This window comes from Oncorhynchus nerka, linkage group LG11, assembly GCF_034236695.1.
Source record: "Oncorhynchus nerka isolate Pitt River linkage group LG11, Oner_Uvic_2.0, whole genome shotgun sequence".
NCBI lineage: Eukaryota > Metazoa > Chordata > Actinopteri > Salmoniformes > Salmonidae > Oncorhynchus > Oncorhynchus nerka.
The window spans coordinates 66,435,650-66,451,376 of NC_088406.1; the positions used below are offsets into that span (position 1 = coordinate 66,435,650).

A 15,727-nucleotide genomic window follows, 5' to 3' on the forward strand; every position below is an offset into this window, starting at 1 on the left:
ATGAGCGGGCCGGTGTTGTGCAGAAAATCTCCCAATGACAGGATCCCCCCCACCCCACACTCAATAATTCATTGCTGCGACTTGCTTGCTAGTTGAAATTTCTGCTCTTCACTCCGTTGTCAGTTTAGCTTACATTTCACTGATCTTAGTAGCAGAAAGCATTTTTTACTTGTGTCCTTCAAGGCAGCTATCAATGATCATGTCAGGCTGCGTTTAATTTAAAAATAAATAAAAATATGGCGGTTTACTCCCGGGGGAGGCACTAGTAATGTCTGCAGTTTTCAGTTTGGCTATTTGTTTCAAGTGTATTCTTCTGTGAATAAATCTCTTTGCCAAAATTCGTCATCTCTCCCATGTTTTATTCGACTAGTAGTTGTTCTGAAATGTTTATCGCTTGCCTACATTTTACTCCTTCCTCTATGTTTAATATAACACACATACATCAATTATTAATTTCCGCTGCCTATCCCGATGTGGAGTTTGTTCTATAGATGTGTGCCACGGAAAGTATTTGACTCTAGTGACAAAATTAAGGAAATTATAAGGGGGGTAAGACAATTAACTCGTTTTTGGATAGTCCGTTTGTAACTCCACACATTACTTGTAGCTTTATAGTGTGTTGTTGGTCTTGGCTAGTTTAATGTTAAGGTTGGTAACTAGCTAGCACTCCCGTGGCTAACGTTAGCGCCTTCATGAAAAGGGGCTTGAGTGAAGAACAATATTACGTTTTTTTAAATAGTGAGAATGCTTATGAGCTGGCAATGTAATCTTTAGACATGTTGTAGTTTTCTTAAATTTAGTTTTGTAATGGACTAAAACAAGCAGACAACAAAATTCCGTGTGAAAAATGTCAAGTTTTTGCTGTGAGGCATTTAGGTAACCAAGGGAACCACAGGTTGTTTTCACCATAGGCGGGCGGTGCCCACAACGTTCTATTTAAAACCGACTGGCACTATACCAGAGAAGAAGAAGTAAACGGAAGTGAACAGTGACCATGAACAATTTACACGTTAGAGGTTTTATTGTTGTTATGAATACGTTTATTAACATCATGGAACCCAAAATATCACTAATTTAACTGCACAGCATCACATACGTACCCCATCTAGTATTTAATTTGCGTTGAAGACAGGACTTGGTTGATGGATGCTATCTATGTAACGCGAACTAGTTGCTAAGTAGCGTTACGCTAGCTAACAATGGCTAACTGTATGGTTTTTCACACACAAATAGCATCCATCATGGAGGTGCTAGCGAACGCAGCTGTGGTAGAGATCTGTAAACTCGTAGATGACGACTATGCAGTGTTTCGTTTGGAAATGACTCAAAGCCAGAAAGAAAACAGGTCATTGCAAAGGAAACTACAACTACTGGAACTGAAGGTGGCACGGGAGCGCGCCGTTGCTAGTCCCAGTAGTGTCAAGATCCTTGACCGACACAGAAGAATGGCAAGAGGTACATTTTGCCGAAGGCCGAAGCTGAGCAGCCTGTCACGGTCCATATAGCTCAGTGACTGTCGTTGTTAATATATAGCTCATTGACTGTCGCAGTTCATAAATAGTTCATTGACTGTCGCTGTTCATATATAGCTCATTGACTGTCGCCCCATTCCGCTCTGTGTTCAGATGTATTATCCAGAATTGGGTCTTGGTCAGTTGTTGGATGGTGTGAAATAATTCCCCTGATAAGTAAGCTATCTTGTGCAAAGACATAATATCATATTCTAAACAGATTCTTGATTTACTGCGTTTTCTATTTACTCAATGAAAACAATGTTATGCATGGAATATAATACACCGATCAATAAATATATCAATAAGGGATACCTTACATCCTTGCCAATTCTAGACGACAGTGTCAATAGTGTACAATATACTGTTGACCATTGACGGTACATAAACCTCTTCTTTTCCCCCAATCATTCTCTCAGGTGAAAGATATCTCACTGGAGGCCACAAGAGCTTTGTGAAGCCAGCGGGACACAATAAATGCAGAGATGACCAACCAATCACTGTTGATGAGGGGAGTGGAACCTCAATCCAGAACGTTATCGTGATAGAGGTTAGTGTAATAGTGTTACATTAAATTACAGTGCATCACATGTGACCAGTTTATTCCAGAAAGGCTCCCCTCATATATTCACTTGCTTACATGTACATCCTCATTTATCTGCCATAGGGGAGCTTGTGAGACTTCCTTATGACATGACGTTATCCAACTTAACTCATGTACCGTTTTTAACCTCCAATCTTCTGGTGTCAGTCTACAGAGGCTGCAGGTCCTGGGGTCAAGCAGGAGAGGTCTGAAGGAAAGCAGGACCCATGGCACAGTAGAGACATCCAGAATGGAGTGGCTGGAGCGCCCCCTGTAGCCACAGAAAACCCCACCACTACGCAGCCCAGGACCCGACACAGCATCACGGAGGTCAGTGGAATGCCGAGCGACGTCCTCAAGTCAGAGACAGAAACCAAGACTTTAACTGTAACACAAATACAATTACACAGAGGATCTGACCACAGATCAGACCCAGAGAGACTGGGCCTGGGGAGACTGGGCTGTCCTCCTGACTCAGAGTATTTACCTGTATTTCACCAGAGCCAGAGGACTGTTCATTCCCATGGTGATGGTGACTCGTTAGACACTGGAGGTGATGGTCCGTCTTGTTCTTACGCTACAGAGATGGACCCTGACAACATGCCCTTGGATTTAGAGAGACAGACTAATCTGTCTAGAGGGGACTGGAACCGGTACAGTAGTAGTGTATACTCTGAAGGGTGCCTAGATGAGAAAGGGGAGGTTATAGTGGTAGATGAAGTGACTGTGAAAGTGGAGGGCGACGTTCCTCCCACATGGAATGCAGATAGTCACCTTGGAGATGGACTCACACAGGACAGAGATTTCTTAGATTACAGGGAAAGCTTAGAGACAAGTGCAAATGTCGCTACCCACTCCCCTTTACATACGTTCAGGGATCGCAACCCAGTGTCCAGATCGATAGGGCCTACTGATCCACACCGCCTCGTCCTTTTTGATAAGGGATTGAACTCAAATTACAGAGCTAGAGACCAGGCTCGGGGTGGAGGAGCAACATTAGGCAAAAGTAAAGAGAAACGTTTCCTCTGCATGTTCTGTAACAAAGGCTTCAGCTGCCCCCAGAAGGTGGAGATCCACCAGAGGGTCCACACAGGGGTGAAACCCTTCAGCTGTACCCAGTGCCCCATGGCCTTCGCTCAAGCTGGTGACCTGAAGAGGCACCAGAGGGTCCACACAGGGGAGAAACCCTTCAGCTGTACCCAGTGTCACATGGCCTTTGCTCAGGCTGGTCACCTGAAGAGACACCAGAGGGTCCACACAGGGGAGAAATAATACAGCTGACCCCGTTGTCAGAAGAGATTCTTACGCCAGCTGAAGATGCACCTGAAGGTCCACAGGGGAGAAAGGCCATTCGCCTGTACTCACTGCGGGGAGAGGTTCTCCGAGAGGAGCTACCTCAGGATACACCAGCAGAAAAAACATTCCACTCTATAACTTAGAAAGCAACCATTCCACTCAATAGCTTCTGACGGTTGTATCAAACCCTGCATTAAAGACAAAGATGAACTGTCATTGTTTTCGTCACGAAAAATATCCACAGACGCATTTGGTATTACGAGAGTTACAGATTTCAGTGTAGAATATTGCATCCAGACATTGTGTGATATATATATAGGGCTGGGAGATTCAAATTCCTGTTTTAAGAGGTTTAAGAGGTTCAAATGCATGTATCGCAAAAATTTAGTTTTTATTTTAGATATTTTTTTGCGTTCTACAGTGCCTTCAGAAAGTATTCATACCCATTAACTTATTCCATATTTTGTTACAGCCTGAAATAAAATAATAAATCTCGACCATCTACACAACACCCCATAATGAAAAAGTGAAAACATGTTTTTAGACATTTTTGCAAATACAGATATCAAATTTACAACATTACTTGTTAAGCACATTTTTACTCCTGAACTTATTTAGGCTTGCCATAACAAAGAGGTTGAATACTTATTGACTCAAGACATTTCAGCTATTCATTTTTAATACATTTGTAAACATTTCTAAAAACAATTTCACTTTGACATTATGGGGTATTGTGTGTAGGCCAGTGACACACAGTCTTAACGTTCAGGCTGTAACACAACAAAAGGTGGAAAAAGTCAAGCGGTGTGAATACTTTCTGAAGGCACTGTCTTTTTGTTCTCGTGTCCTTCGCTCCTTCTGGCTGTGTGCACTGTGCACCTTCCCACTCCTACACAGACACCAAGCCCCTCCGATGCCACTCACAACAACGATGATAGATAACTTAACCTTTCTGACTATACCCATTTTTTTTCTCTCAAAATTGTAGACAGAGCAGATCCTACTAAAACGAGAGTATCAATGAACATGATTGTGGAAAATTCAGTTCTGTCGTGTGCTCGGCATTGTGTTACCATGTACTGCTAGCAGTATTTTAGCCACAGTGTGTTTTATAAATGTGCAATGAGCATTAAAAAAGGAATTGGCAATTTGTTCTCATTCTGAGAAATAAGCATCTTCTTATGCAGGTAACCCACTTGATTTCAACATCTAATCAAAGTGAACAGGCTGTTGTTCAAACAGTTGGAGATGGACAGGAGGGTGCCATCACAACAGTTCAACCTTGGTAGCAAGCAAATAGATCCCAGTTAACCAATAAACTTGGATTTGAAGTTGGCTAGACTTTAAATCTAAATATTAGCTGGCTACTCACTAGCACGTGGGCTTGTGCTTGAGAGATTGTTTATGAGACCTGTGTTCATTTTCTATAATGCCTGCTACAAGAGACTAGTCATTATTAGTGAATGTGGATAGTTCTGGTAAAAGGTTATCAAAAATGGCATTTTCATGGACTTGAAAGCTAGATCAGTGATTATTGCAACAACAAAAAAAGCAGTTTAAACTATTTTAATAAACTAATTACATTATTAGTGGGTCTTATGGTTGTGGAAGGCATGTAATTTAGCCTACAGTAGGTATAATTTTACAAGCCCTGATTTATTTATGACTGTTTGAAATTAATTGTATTAAACGTTAATTGTGCAACAAAGATTATTTAAAGAGAACTTTAGAAAATTGAGATCAATGAACCAAAGGTTTGAAAGATTCGAGCTGGTTTTTAAGCCATATTGCCCAGCCCTAGGCATATATAAGCCTAAAAAGTATGTTATGTATTGTGTTTGTACTGTGTGTTCACAAATGCCTATTTCATTACTTCCATTCAACTACTTAATTTCTTTCCCAAGAAACTTTTAATTAGGAAATGAATGGAGTTTATCATGCAGATTTCTAGTTGAGACGTGTGTATGTGTGGTTTTCATATGGTGTATTTAAAACTTGTGTGTTTTAATAAACACAAAATGGGACTTTTCATGCAGACTTTCATTGAGATTCTCTTTAGTATGAATCACATCTGATCTCACCCTATTCTGCATACACTGACAGCGCTTTATAACCATTATACACTTACTAAATATACCTACACACTAACAAACACCTACTATACACGTCAAAATAGTTTAGGCAGGTTTGTCTGTTGGCTACTTTTGACTTATAGCTGACTTGTTTTTACCCACAACATATTTATGTCCACCATGATGGTTTTAACAATAATTAAGTAATTCTGTAACTACAGTATAGGACTCAAACGTAGAGGGGATGGGTGAACACTCCATGTTGAAAGTGTGTTTTATCTGTGTGTGCATAACTGAGGGAGTGTATGTCTGTGTAGTAATCTGTATCACCTGTCTCTTCCAGGAGGAGGAGGGTCCAGAGGTGCTGCTGGTGAAGGAGGAGGGGTGTGAGGAGAGTGGGGAACCCTGAGGGGACCATGGTCATGGAGGACAACCAGACTTCACCTCCTCCTGAACCCACAGAGGAACCAGCTGAGTAGCACAGGACCACACACAGTCTCAATGAGGTGAGCCCTCTGTAAACTTCCGTCTGCATGTTTATGTCATGGCTCGTATCCACAAAGCCCCTCAGAGCAGGATAGCTAGGATCAGTTTAGCCTTTTAGATTATAATGAATAAAGCTATGTAGACAGAGTGGCACCAGAACATCCAATTGTAATATATTTTGTAGTTGGTTCAAGTTTCATTAAAACAAAAAGTGGATTTACCTAGTTCGAGGGAGACCAAAGGAACCTCAAGAGTTACTCAAACCCATTCACAGGGTTGGTTATCTCATGTTTTTATACTTTAACAACAAAGTTAGTTAAGTTGGAAGTTTGTGTAGTTGAGCTTTGTAAACAAAAATGAGTAATGAAGTGATCCATGAGACTTTAATGAGGACCAGCCAATTTGATACAGGATGCAGAGGTGTATATTAAAACTGTCACCTGTGATAAAACGAATGGAGCTATAGTAGACAGCATCTGAAGGTTTAAAACTAGTGGCTGCTGCAATCTTGTAAATGGTGGCACCAAAGTCAAGAACTGTCAGGAAAGTTGACTGTGCAATCTGCTTTCTGCTATTTAGGGAAAGGAAAGATCTATTTCTAAAAAAGAATCCCACTTTCAATCTTATCTTTTTAACTAGCTCATCTATAACTTTCTTTAAACGTTCAATCTCTGTCAATCAAAATGCCCAGCTATTTATAGGCGGGAACCCAATGAAATGTAGTCCATCTGAAAAATTGTGAGAATTAGAGAACATGTATTTAGTCTTGCCCACAATTAATTACACATTTTAAATCAACCAGGTCTCTCTGTAGGCATCAAGGTCAGATTGCAGCTCTAACAGCCTGGTCAACAGTTGTGGCAATGGCACACCCCTGAGTGCTTGCAGAGTGACGTCATCAGTGCGCAATGCATGCATATTAATTACAGTGCCTCCAGACAGTATTAATACCTATTGACCTATTCCACATTTTGTTGTTACACCCTGAATTCAAAATGGATTAAATAAAAAAAAATCTCACCCATGTACACACACTATCCCATAACGACAAAAAGAAAACATGTTTTTAGACATTTTTTGCAAATGTATTGAAGATGAAATACGGAAATAACTAATTTACAGAACTATTCACACCCCTGAGTCAATACTTTGTAGAAGCACTTTTGGCAGAGATTATAGCTGTGCGTCTTTCTGGATAAGTCTCTAAGAGTATTTATTTAGTGCTTTGTTTCAAACAGGATGCATGTTTTGGAATATTTATTATTCTGTACATGTTTCTTTCTTTTCACTGTCAATTAGGTTAGTATTGTGGAGTAACTACAATGTTGTTGTTTTAAAGTCACCATTGGCCTCGTGGTTACATACCTGAGTCGTTTCCTTCTTCTCCGGCAACTGAGTTAGGAAGAACATATTTACATTTACATTTACATTTAAGTCATTTAGCAGACGCTCTTATCCAGAGCGACTTACAAATTGGTGCGTTCACCTTAAGACATCCAGTGGAACAGCCACTTTACAATAGTGCATCTAAATCTTTTAAGGGGGGTGAGAAGGATTACTTTATCCTATCCTAGGTATTCCTGAAAGAGGTGGGGTTTCAGGTGTCTCCGGAAGGTGGTGATTGACTCCGCTGTCCTGGCGTCGTGAGGGAGTTTGTTCCACCATTGGGGGCCAGAGCAGCGAACAGTTTTGACTGGGCTGCGCGGGAACTGTACTTCCTCAGTGGTAGGGAGGCGAGCAGGCCAGAGGTGGATGAACGCAGAGCCCTTGTTTGGGTGTAGGGCCTGATCAGAGCCTGGAGGTACTGAGGTGCCGTTCCCCTCACAGCTCCGTAGGCAAGCACCATGGTCTTGTAGCGGATGCGAGCTTCAACTGGAAGCCAGTGGAGAGAGCGGAGGAGCGGGGTGACGTGAGAGAACTTGGGAAGGTTGAACACCAGACGGGCTGCGGCGTTCTGGATGAGTTGTAGGGGTTTAATGGCACAGGCAGGGAGCCCAGCCAACAGCGAGTTGCAGTAATCCAGACGGGAGATGACAAGTGCCTGGATTAGGACCTGCGCCGCTTCCTGTGTGAGGCAGGGTCGTACTCTGCGGATGTTGTAGAGCATGAACCTACAAGAACGGGCCACCGCCTTGATGTTAGTTGAGAACGACAGGGTGTTGTCCAGGATCACGCCAAGGTTCTTAGCGCTCTGGGAGGAGGACACAATGGAGTTGTCAACCGTGATGGCGAGATCATGGAACGGGCAGTCCTTCCCGGGAGGAAGAGCAGCTCCGTCTTGCCGAGGTTCAGCTTGAGGTGGTGATCCGTCATCCACACTGATATGTCTGCCAGACATGCAGAGATGCGATTCGCCACCTGGTCATCAGAAGGGGGAAAGGAGAAGATTAATTGTGTATCGTCTGCATAGCAATGATAGGAGAGACCATGTGAGGTTATGACAGAGCCAAGTGACTTGGTGTATAGCGAGAATAGGAGAGGGCCTAGAACAGAGCCCTGGGGACGCCAGTGGTGAGAGCGCGTGGTGAGGAGACAGATTCTCGCCACGCCACCTGGTAGGAGCGACCTGTCAGGTAGGACGCAATCCAAGCGTGGGCCGCGCCGGAGATGCCCAACTCGGAGAGGGTGGAGAGGAGGATCTGATGGTTCACAGTATCGAAGGCAGCCGATAGGTCTAGAAGGATGAGAGCAGAGGAGAGAGAGTTAGCTTTAGCAGTGCGGAGGGCCTCCGTGATACAGAGAAGAGCAGTCTCAGTTGAATGACTAGTCTTGAAACCTGACTGATTTGGATCAAGAAGGTCATTCTGAGAGAGATAGCGGGAGAGCTGGCCAAGGACGGCACGTTCAAGAGTTTTGGAGAGAAAAGAAAGAAGGGATACTGGTCTGTAGTTGTTGACATCGGAGGGATCGAGTGTAGGTTTTTTCAGAAGGGTGCAACTCTCGCTCTCTTGAAGACAGAAGGGACGTAGCCAGCGGTCAGGGATGAGTTGATGAGCGAGGTGAGGTAAGGGAGAAGGTCTCCGGAAATGGTCTGGAGAAGAGAGGAGGGAATAGGGTCAAGCGGGCAGGTTGTTGGGCGGCCGGCCGTCACAAGACGCGAGATTTCATCTGGAGAGAGAGGGGAGAAAGAGGTCAGAGCACAGGGTAGGGCAGTGTGAGCAGAACCAGCGGTGTCGTTTGACTTAGCAAACGAGGATCGGATGTCGTCGACCTTCTTTTCAAAATGGTTGACGAAGTCATCTGCAGAGAGGGAGGAGGGGGGGGAGGGGGAGGAGGATTCAGGAGGGAGGAGAAGGTGGCAAAGAGCTTCCTAGGGTTAGAGGCAGATGCTTGGACTTTAGAGTGGTAGAAAGTGGCTTTAGCAGCAGAGACAGAAGAGGAAAATGTAGAGAGGATATGTATCTATCTAAGATACATATGTATCTTGTAGTGACTGGGTGTATTGATACACCATCTAAAGTGTAATTAATAACTTCCCCATGCTCAAAGGGATATTCAATGTTTGCTTTAAAAAAAATGTATACCCATCTTTCAACAGGTTCTTTGTGAGGCATTGGAATATCTCCCTGGTCTTTGTGGTTGAATCTGTTTGAAATTCACTGTTTGACTGAGGGACCTTACAGATAATTGTATGTGTGGGGTACAGAGATGACACAGTCATTAAAAATAAAAATGTGAAACACTATTATTGCACAGTGTCTTGCATAAGCAGTTCCAATAATGTCCACTTCACTTTCATGGGCATATCACATCAGCCAGCCTCCTCCCCTACCAGCCCTCACTCACCTGCTTCTCTCTGTCCGCTCTTCCTGTGCGTCCGTTCCTCTGTATGTACAGTGTATTCCTTCCTCCCATTCCTCCAGCTAAATCACAGGTAGGCCTTTGCAAATATGAGCAAATCAGCCATTCTATGCAGTAGTCTATTATACACTGTGAGGTTAAGTTCATTCATTATGAATTTCAGTGACATGTTTTAAGATATTTTTGAAAAATGTGAACCGATGCACAGGATGCTAAACCACTGATTTTTTCCCCCCTTCCCCATCATGGTATTGCGATACTTGGCCTGGTAATGTATCATTTGTAAAATGTTGGTATAGTGACAACACTAGTTCAAATAAATTATGCAGAAAGGTGGCAAAAAAAGTCAGGCTCAGATGATTGGTTGACATACTGTAAATGTAGATATATATTTTTTTACAAAACTTAACAAAAAATGAAATTGTTACCAAACCTAGATCAATTACATGAAACGCAATGGAAAAAAAACTTGAGTACCTTAAAATGATATCAAGGGCAGAAATCCCAAATTCTTCTCCATTGTTCATTTTGATGGGTCATTTATAACAAAACCTTTCGATATTGCCAATCATTTCAATGACTAATCAGCAGGGTAGCCTAGTGGTTAGAGCATTGGACTAGTAACCGAAAGGTTGCAGGTTCAAATCCCCGAGCTGACAAGGTACAAAATCTGTCGTTCTGCCCCTGAACAGGCAGTTAACCCACTGTTCCTAGGCCGTCATTGAAAATAAGAATTTGTTCTTAACTGACTTGCCTAGTAAAATAAAGGTAAAATAAAAAATAAAAGGGCATACAAACTACAATCTGTCTCCTTAATTAGCCTAGTGTGCATGTGGGCCCAGATGGTGCACATGCGCACTAGACCCGAGCTCGTTATCCCTGGCTAAACTGTTCTTATACCTCAGTGGGCTAGATTAGCTGGCTAGCTGAACTATGCCAAACTTCATAAATACTACACCCTCAACTTCAAAACTCCTTTGCTAGTGATACAATCATGTGACTAAGAAATTAGCTGGGGTTAACTTAAATGATGTATTGTTTTGTTGAGTACGGTGGTGGTTTATTTCTGTATTATCAAATTAGGAGAGACAAACTTATCCCACAAGTCAGTTATACTTAAACGACATCTTTAATATTAAGAGCTTTGCAATAGCAATGACTTTCAACGATTCACCATTTTCTAATGATCCGTTGAGAGTGACAAAACAGCACGATGGTAAAGGATATCATTGCTACTTAACGTGGATGCAAGTTCAGTTTTGAGATCAACCAGCATCATCATCATCATCAGCTGGACGTTTCTGACTGGTCTTGGAACTGTGACAACGGGCAACCTCCCCCCGCTCGGCTCGATGGGATATGTAGTGATTTTGCCAACACAGGCAGATATTAACAGTCCTGCACTCAACATTTTTTCAACTGACTATTGCATTTCTTGATTAAATCTGACTATATTGGTATAATGAGTAATCCAGGAATGTCACAAGTTAATTGACACACAAAAACTTGCGTAAATAGCAACTCTACAGATCGCTATGACTACAATGAATGGCTAAATTACTTTCGGACATTCTTATGGTGTGAAGATGGGGAGGGGAATGTCTGTTGTGTTTTTGACACAAATCAACTGTACTGTAAAATCAACTGTTACGGTTCTGATTACTGTCTGGTAAAATGGTCAAGTGCAGCAAAGAAAGACGTAGCAAAGCTGCAGCTGGCTCAAAACAGAGCAGCACACCTCGCCCTTAACTGCACGTACAGAACTAACGTCAACAACATGCATGCCAGTCTTTCATGGTTGAGGGTTTTATTTTTGAAATGTTATATAAGTCAGTTAAGAACAAATTCTTATTTACAATGACGGCCAAACCCTCCCAACCCGGATGACAATGGGCCAATTGTGCGCCGTTCCTATGGGAATCCCGATCACGGCCGGTTGTGATACAGCCCGGGATCGGACCAGGGTCTGTAGTGATGCCTCTAGCACTGAGATGCAATGCCTTAGACCGCTGCGCCACTTGGGAGCCCTAAAGGGTTGACGAGAGAGAAAATTACTGTGATGAAAATTCCAGATTGCATAATCAAATAACATTCAGCTCACACACCCATACATACCCCACAAGGCATGCCACCACAGGTCTCTTCAGTCCAAGTGTAAAACGAATTCACGGCAATCCGCAGTATTATACTGGAGCCATGATCGCATGGTACTCCCACCTCCAATTACTCAAGCATCTCATTGACCGGCGTGGACCGTGGCGACACACATACAGACACACCATTTTGTTGTTGTATTGTTTATATTGAATTTTACATTTGTGTGACTGTCCTTGTCTATCACTGTATAAGTGTTTTGTTACTTGTCTTCCTTTGTGTTTTTTGTGGACCCCAGGAAGAGTAGCTGCTGCTTCCGCAAAAACTGATGGGGATCCAAATACATACGTTTTGTCTGCATACATGCCTTTCAATGCTACACCCAACCCAAATAGTGCCAACTAAAGCCAACCTTTACTATTGCAGTCAGTAGACATGGAGGATGGGAAGCCTGATCTGCTGCTGGTCAAACAGGAGACAATAGAAGACGGACCAGAGAGCATTGATCTGCTGAGTGGACTAAAGATGGGGGAGCAAGGTAAGAGAGAAATACATATAGCCTACATACAGTAATAGATCTTCAATGGGAATAGTGATGCACCTGGCTATTATTTTGTCCATAGAACTCTATATATTGGTTTCCTTATTTTTTAAAACTATTTTGTAACCTCTTCCTGCAGGTGGTTGGCTGGAGGCTAACAAAGGAGACTGGGTGGCCATCTTGGATTCCCAGACCAGTGCAGACAATGTCCCAGGTGATGACATCAGTGGATGGGACAGCGTCCTCAACTCTGGGCTGGGGAACAACACTGTTAACCACAACCGGAAACGGACAGTCAAACACAAAATAAAATCCGGATTTAGTCTCCATGACAACAGATTGGCTGCGACCAGGACGAAGCATAGATTTGGTCTGCGGGGACGAGGAGGTGTCAGTATGCAGCTGGAGAGAACAGACTCTGCTAGCGATGCTCCGTCTTGCTCCTATAGTTGTGATTCAGAGATACTGATGGCACCTCAGGTTAACCCCCTAACAGGTGATGCCTTCAGCCTGCCTTCTATAGGATCTATCAATTGGATCATGGACCCTGCAACAACACAGACACTCCCTGGCCTTCATCCTCCTCACACTCTCCTGTTAAACCAGACCTCAGACAATGCCAGTGCCTCAAAGTTAAATGGCTACACAAGCCCATTAACAATTGACCGTAGTGGAGACGGCATCAGTAAAGGTGGCGGCGCCAAAGAGAAGCGCTTCCCGTGTTCATTCTGTGGGAAAGCCTTCAGTTTCCCCAAACAGGTGGAGATCCACCAGAGGTTGCACATGGGGGAGAAACCATTCGGCTGCCACCTGTGCCAGGCTAGTTTCTCCCACTCGTCCAACCTAAAGAGGCACCAGAGGGTCCACACAGGGGAGAAATTCTACAGCTGCCCCAGTGTGAGAATAAGTTCTCCCACCAGCACCAGCTGAAGATGCGTCTGAAGTTCCACAAGGGAGAGAGGACGTTTGTCTGTACGCACTGCAGGAAGAGGTTCTCAGAGAGGAGGTACCTCAGGATACACCAACAGGAAATGCACACGGCCCATGAATAGAGTATAGTGACATGTATTAGTACTCGTTAGTAGTGACATGTATTACTACTAGTTAGTTTGTAGTTAATTCTGTTGGTTTTGGATGTAGTAGGGAACTGGATGAGGTGAACTGAGGAAAGAATGAGTATGATGAAGCAGAATAGATGATATGGTGATGGTGTCTGTAAAAATGCTTCACCGATGAAGTGTCAACTTTGTCCTGTTTGATACTGGTGTTTTATAGTGAGATGATGATAGTGCCTTAATTCATGTTTACTTGACATGAAGTAGTGAACATGTATGTAGTGTGCAATTCCATGGTAACAGAGTGACGCTGATAATCAATCAATCAAATGTATATATTTATAAAGCCCTTTATACATCAGCCGATGTCACAAAGTGCTTATACAGAAACCCAGCCTAAAACCCCAAACGGCAAGCAATGCAGATGTTGAAGCACAGTGGCTAGGAAACACTCCCTAGAAAGGCAGGAACCTAGGAAGAAACCAGTCTTTGAGGGGTCCTCTTCTGGCTGGGCCGTGTTGAGATTATAGCAGTACATGGCCAAGATGTTCAAATGTTCATAGATGACCAGCAGGGTCAAATAATGATAATCACAGTGGTTTTAGAGGGTGCAACAGGTCAGCACCTCAGGAGTAAATCTTCTTAGCCGAGCATTCAGAGTTATAGACAGCAGATGCGATAGAGAGAGTCGAAAACAGCAGGTCCGGGACAAGGTAGCACGTCCGGTGAACAGGTCAGGGTTCCATAGCCGCAGGCAGAACAGATGACACTGGAGCAGCAGCACAACAGGGCTGGCTCACACCGGATAAGACAGGAGAAATACTCCAGATATAACAGACTGACCCTAGACCCCTGACACAAACTATTGCAGCATAAATGCTGAGATGCACTTTTTCACTTTAAAATGTATGCCAAGCAAAAACCATTGATTGCCAAGTTTAACAAACCATATACCTATATGCAGAAGTCTACTTTTAACAATTGCCTGACAATTTTACTGAAACACATTTACTTGAGGAACAGGGCAGATGCAAAGTTTGGTAAAAGAATTACAGTGAAATAGACACGGGCTGGAAAGCGGTTTTAACCAATTATTGCTTAGTCGGGAGTTAGCACATGGTAATCGTTCTCATGCTTTATTGTTTAATTAAACAAGGGGTGGGTCTAATCCTGGATGCTGATTGGTTAAAACCACGTTCCAGCCCGTGTCTATTTCACAAGATACCACCGGCTAAGGCCATGATGTTGAAATGCCTATTTACTGTTCCATCTGACTGCACAATCCACTGTTTCATCAGCCCAGCCAGGCAATTTTATAAGCATCTAGACATTATCTCCCCTTTCTTTTAGACTAGCATTTGGCAGAGATTTGTATAAACTTTGCTGTCTGTCTGTCTCTCTGACCTTAGGGCACACGATAATCCTCGTGTTCGAGGGCCTTATTGCATTTATAAAATGGTTGCCAACATGTTTTCATTAAGTGTAAATTTGAGTAAAATAAAAATACATAAAGTAAATTTGTTTAATTTCATCCTTCCAACAGATGATGTAGTCCCGGCAAAAGCCTGTTGTTAGTTATGAAGTTGCTAGCCAAACAGGTTGGTTGTTAATTATTTTGGGATGTTTTGACCCATTCTATTCATTCCACGTCGCTATGCTAAACAAATCATTGCTAGCAAGCAGAGGTTCAATGACGACAAGAACGTCAATAAATAATCACTTATAAATGGGCAAAAATAACTCCATCAAAGAAAGATTTGTTAAATAGGCAAAACCCAGCTAACTGTCAAGTCAAAAGTATAACGTTAGCTAGTTATGGAGGATATGTAGGCTAATGTTACTTATCCTTTGCTTGCTAGCTAGCCAGCAAAATACACACAATCACATCAAGCAGCTGAAATGACAAACTATGAACACGCATTAGCCCCTGCTGTACTGAGCCAAATGCTATGCTAGTAGCATGGGGAACTACTTTTTAAAATTTTATATATACTTTTTTTCCAGGGGAGATTACGTTTATAAATTGACTGGCTGTGCTTTGATAAATCGAATGGAACTGTTAACCAGCATTACCAGTGGAATGCGGGGATTGTGGTGCTATAACGCCCAGCATCCAGGATCAAAACAACCTGTTTTATAAATCACATACATTCATAAATGCAATTGTTATCAGTAACTAATTGGTAGGTCTACCTTTACTTGCACGGAAGAGGTTGTTTAAAGAGGTACCATCTCCCGAATTAAACTCTACGGTACAGTTGAAGTCGGAAGTTTACATACACTTATGT

At 42.8% G+C, this 15,727-nt stretch overlaps 2 protein-coding genes across 5 annotated transcripts; both read left to right on the plus strand.

The window, feature by feature from the left end:
• Positions 1 to 824: 824 nt before the first annotated feature.
• LOC115137455 (transcription factor Ken-like) lies at positions 825 to 5,891 on the plus strand. Of its 2 annotated transcripts, XM_065024804.1 has the most exons (5): positions 845 to 1,455; positions 1,626 to 1,688; positions 1,931 to 2,061; positions 2,263 to 2,424; positions 5,806 to 5,891. In XM_065024804.1, the coding sequence occupies exons 1-5, from the start codon at positions 1,200 to 1,202 to the stop codon at positions 5,869 to 5,871; spliced, it is 678 nt and encodes a 225-aa protein (XP_064880876.1). In that variant the 5' UTR covers positions 845 to 1,199; the 3' UTR covers positions 5,872 to 5,891. The 2 variants fall into 2 exon arrangements, with proteins under 2 accessions (XP_064880875.1, XP_064880876.1); XM_065024803.1 differs by lacking the exon at positions 5,806 to 5,891 and having other exon boundaries at positions 825 to 1,455; positions 2,263 to 5,419.
• On the plus strand, positions 5,882 to 14,956 carry LOC115137428 (endothelial zinc finger protein induced by tumor necrosis factor alpha-like). 3 transcript variants are annotated; one of them, XM_065024805.1, is made up of 3 exons: positions 5,882 to 5,968; positions 9,487 to 12,381; positions 12,524 to 14,956. In XM_065024805.1, exons 2-3 carry the CDS (start codon positions 12,279 to 12,281, stop codon positions 13,312 to 13,314), a joined length of 894 nt encoding a protein of 297 aa, XP_064880877.1. In that variant the 5' UTR covers positions 5,882 to 5,968; positions 9,487 to 12,278; the 3' UTR covers positions 13,315 to 14,956. The 3 variants fall into 3 exon arrangements, with proteins under 3 accessions (XP_064880877.1, XP_064880878.1, XP_029529606.2); XM_065024806.1 differs by having other exon boundaries at positions 5,884 to 5,968; positions 12,270 to 12,381; XM_029673746.2 differs by lacking the exon at positions 5,882 to 5,968 and having other exon boundaries at positions 8,951 to 12,381.
• The last annotated feature ends 771 nt before the right edge of the window (positions 14,957 to 15,727 follow it).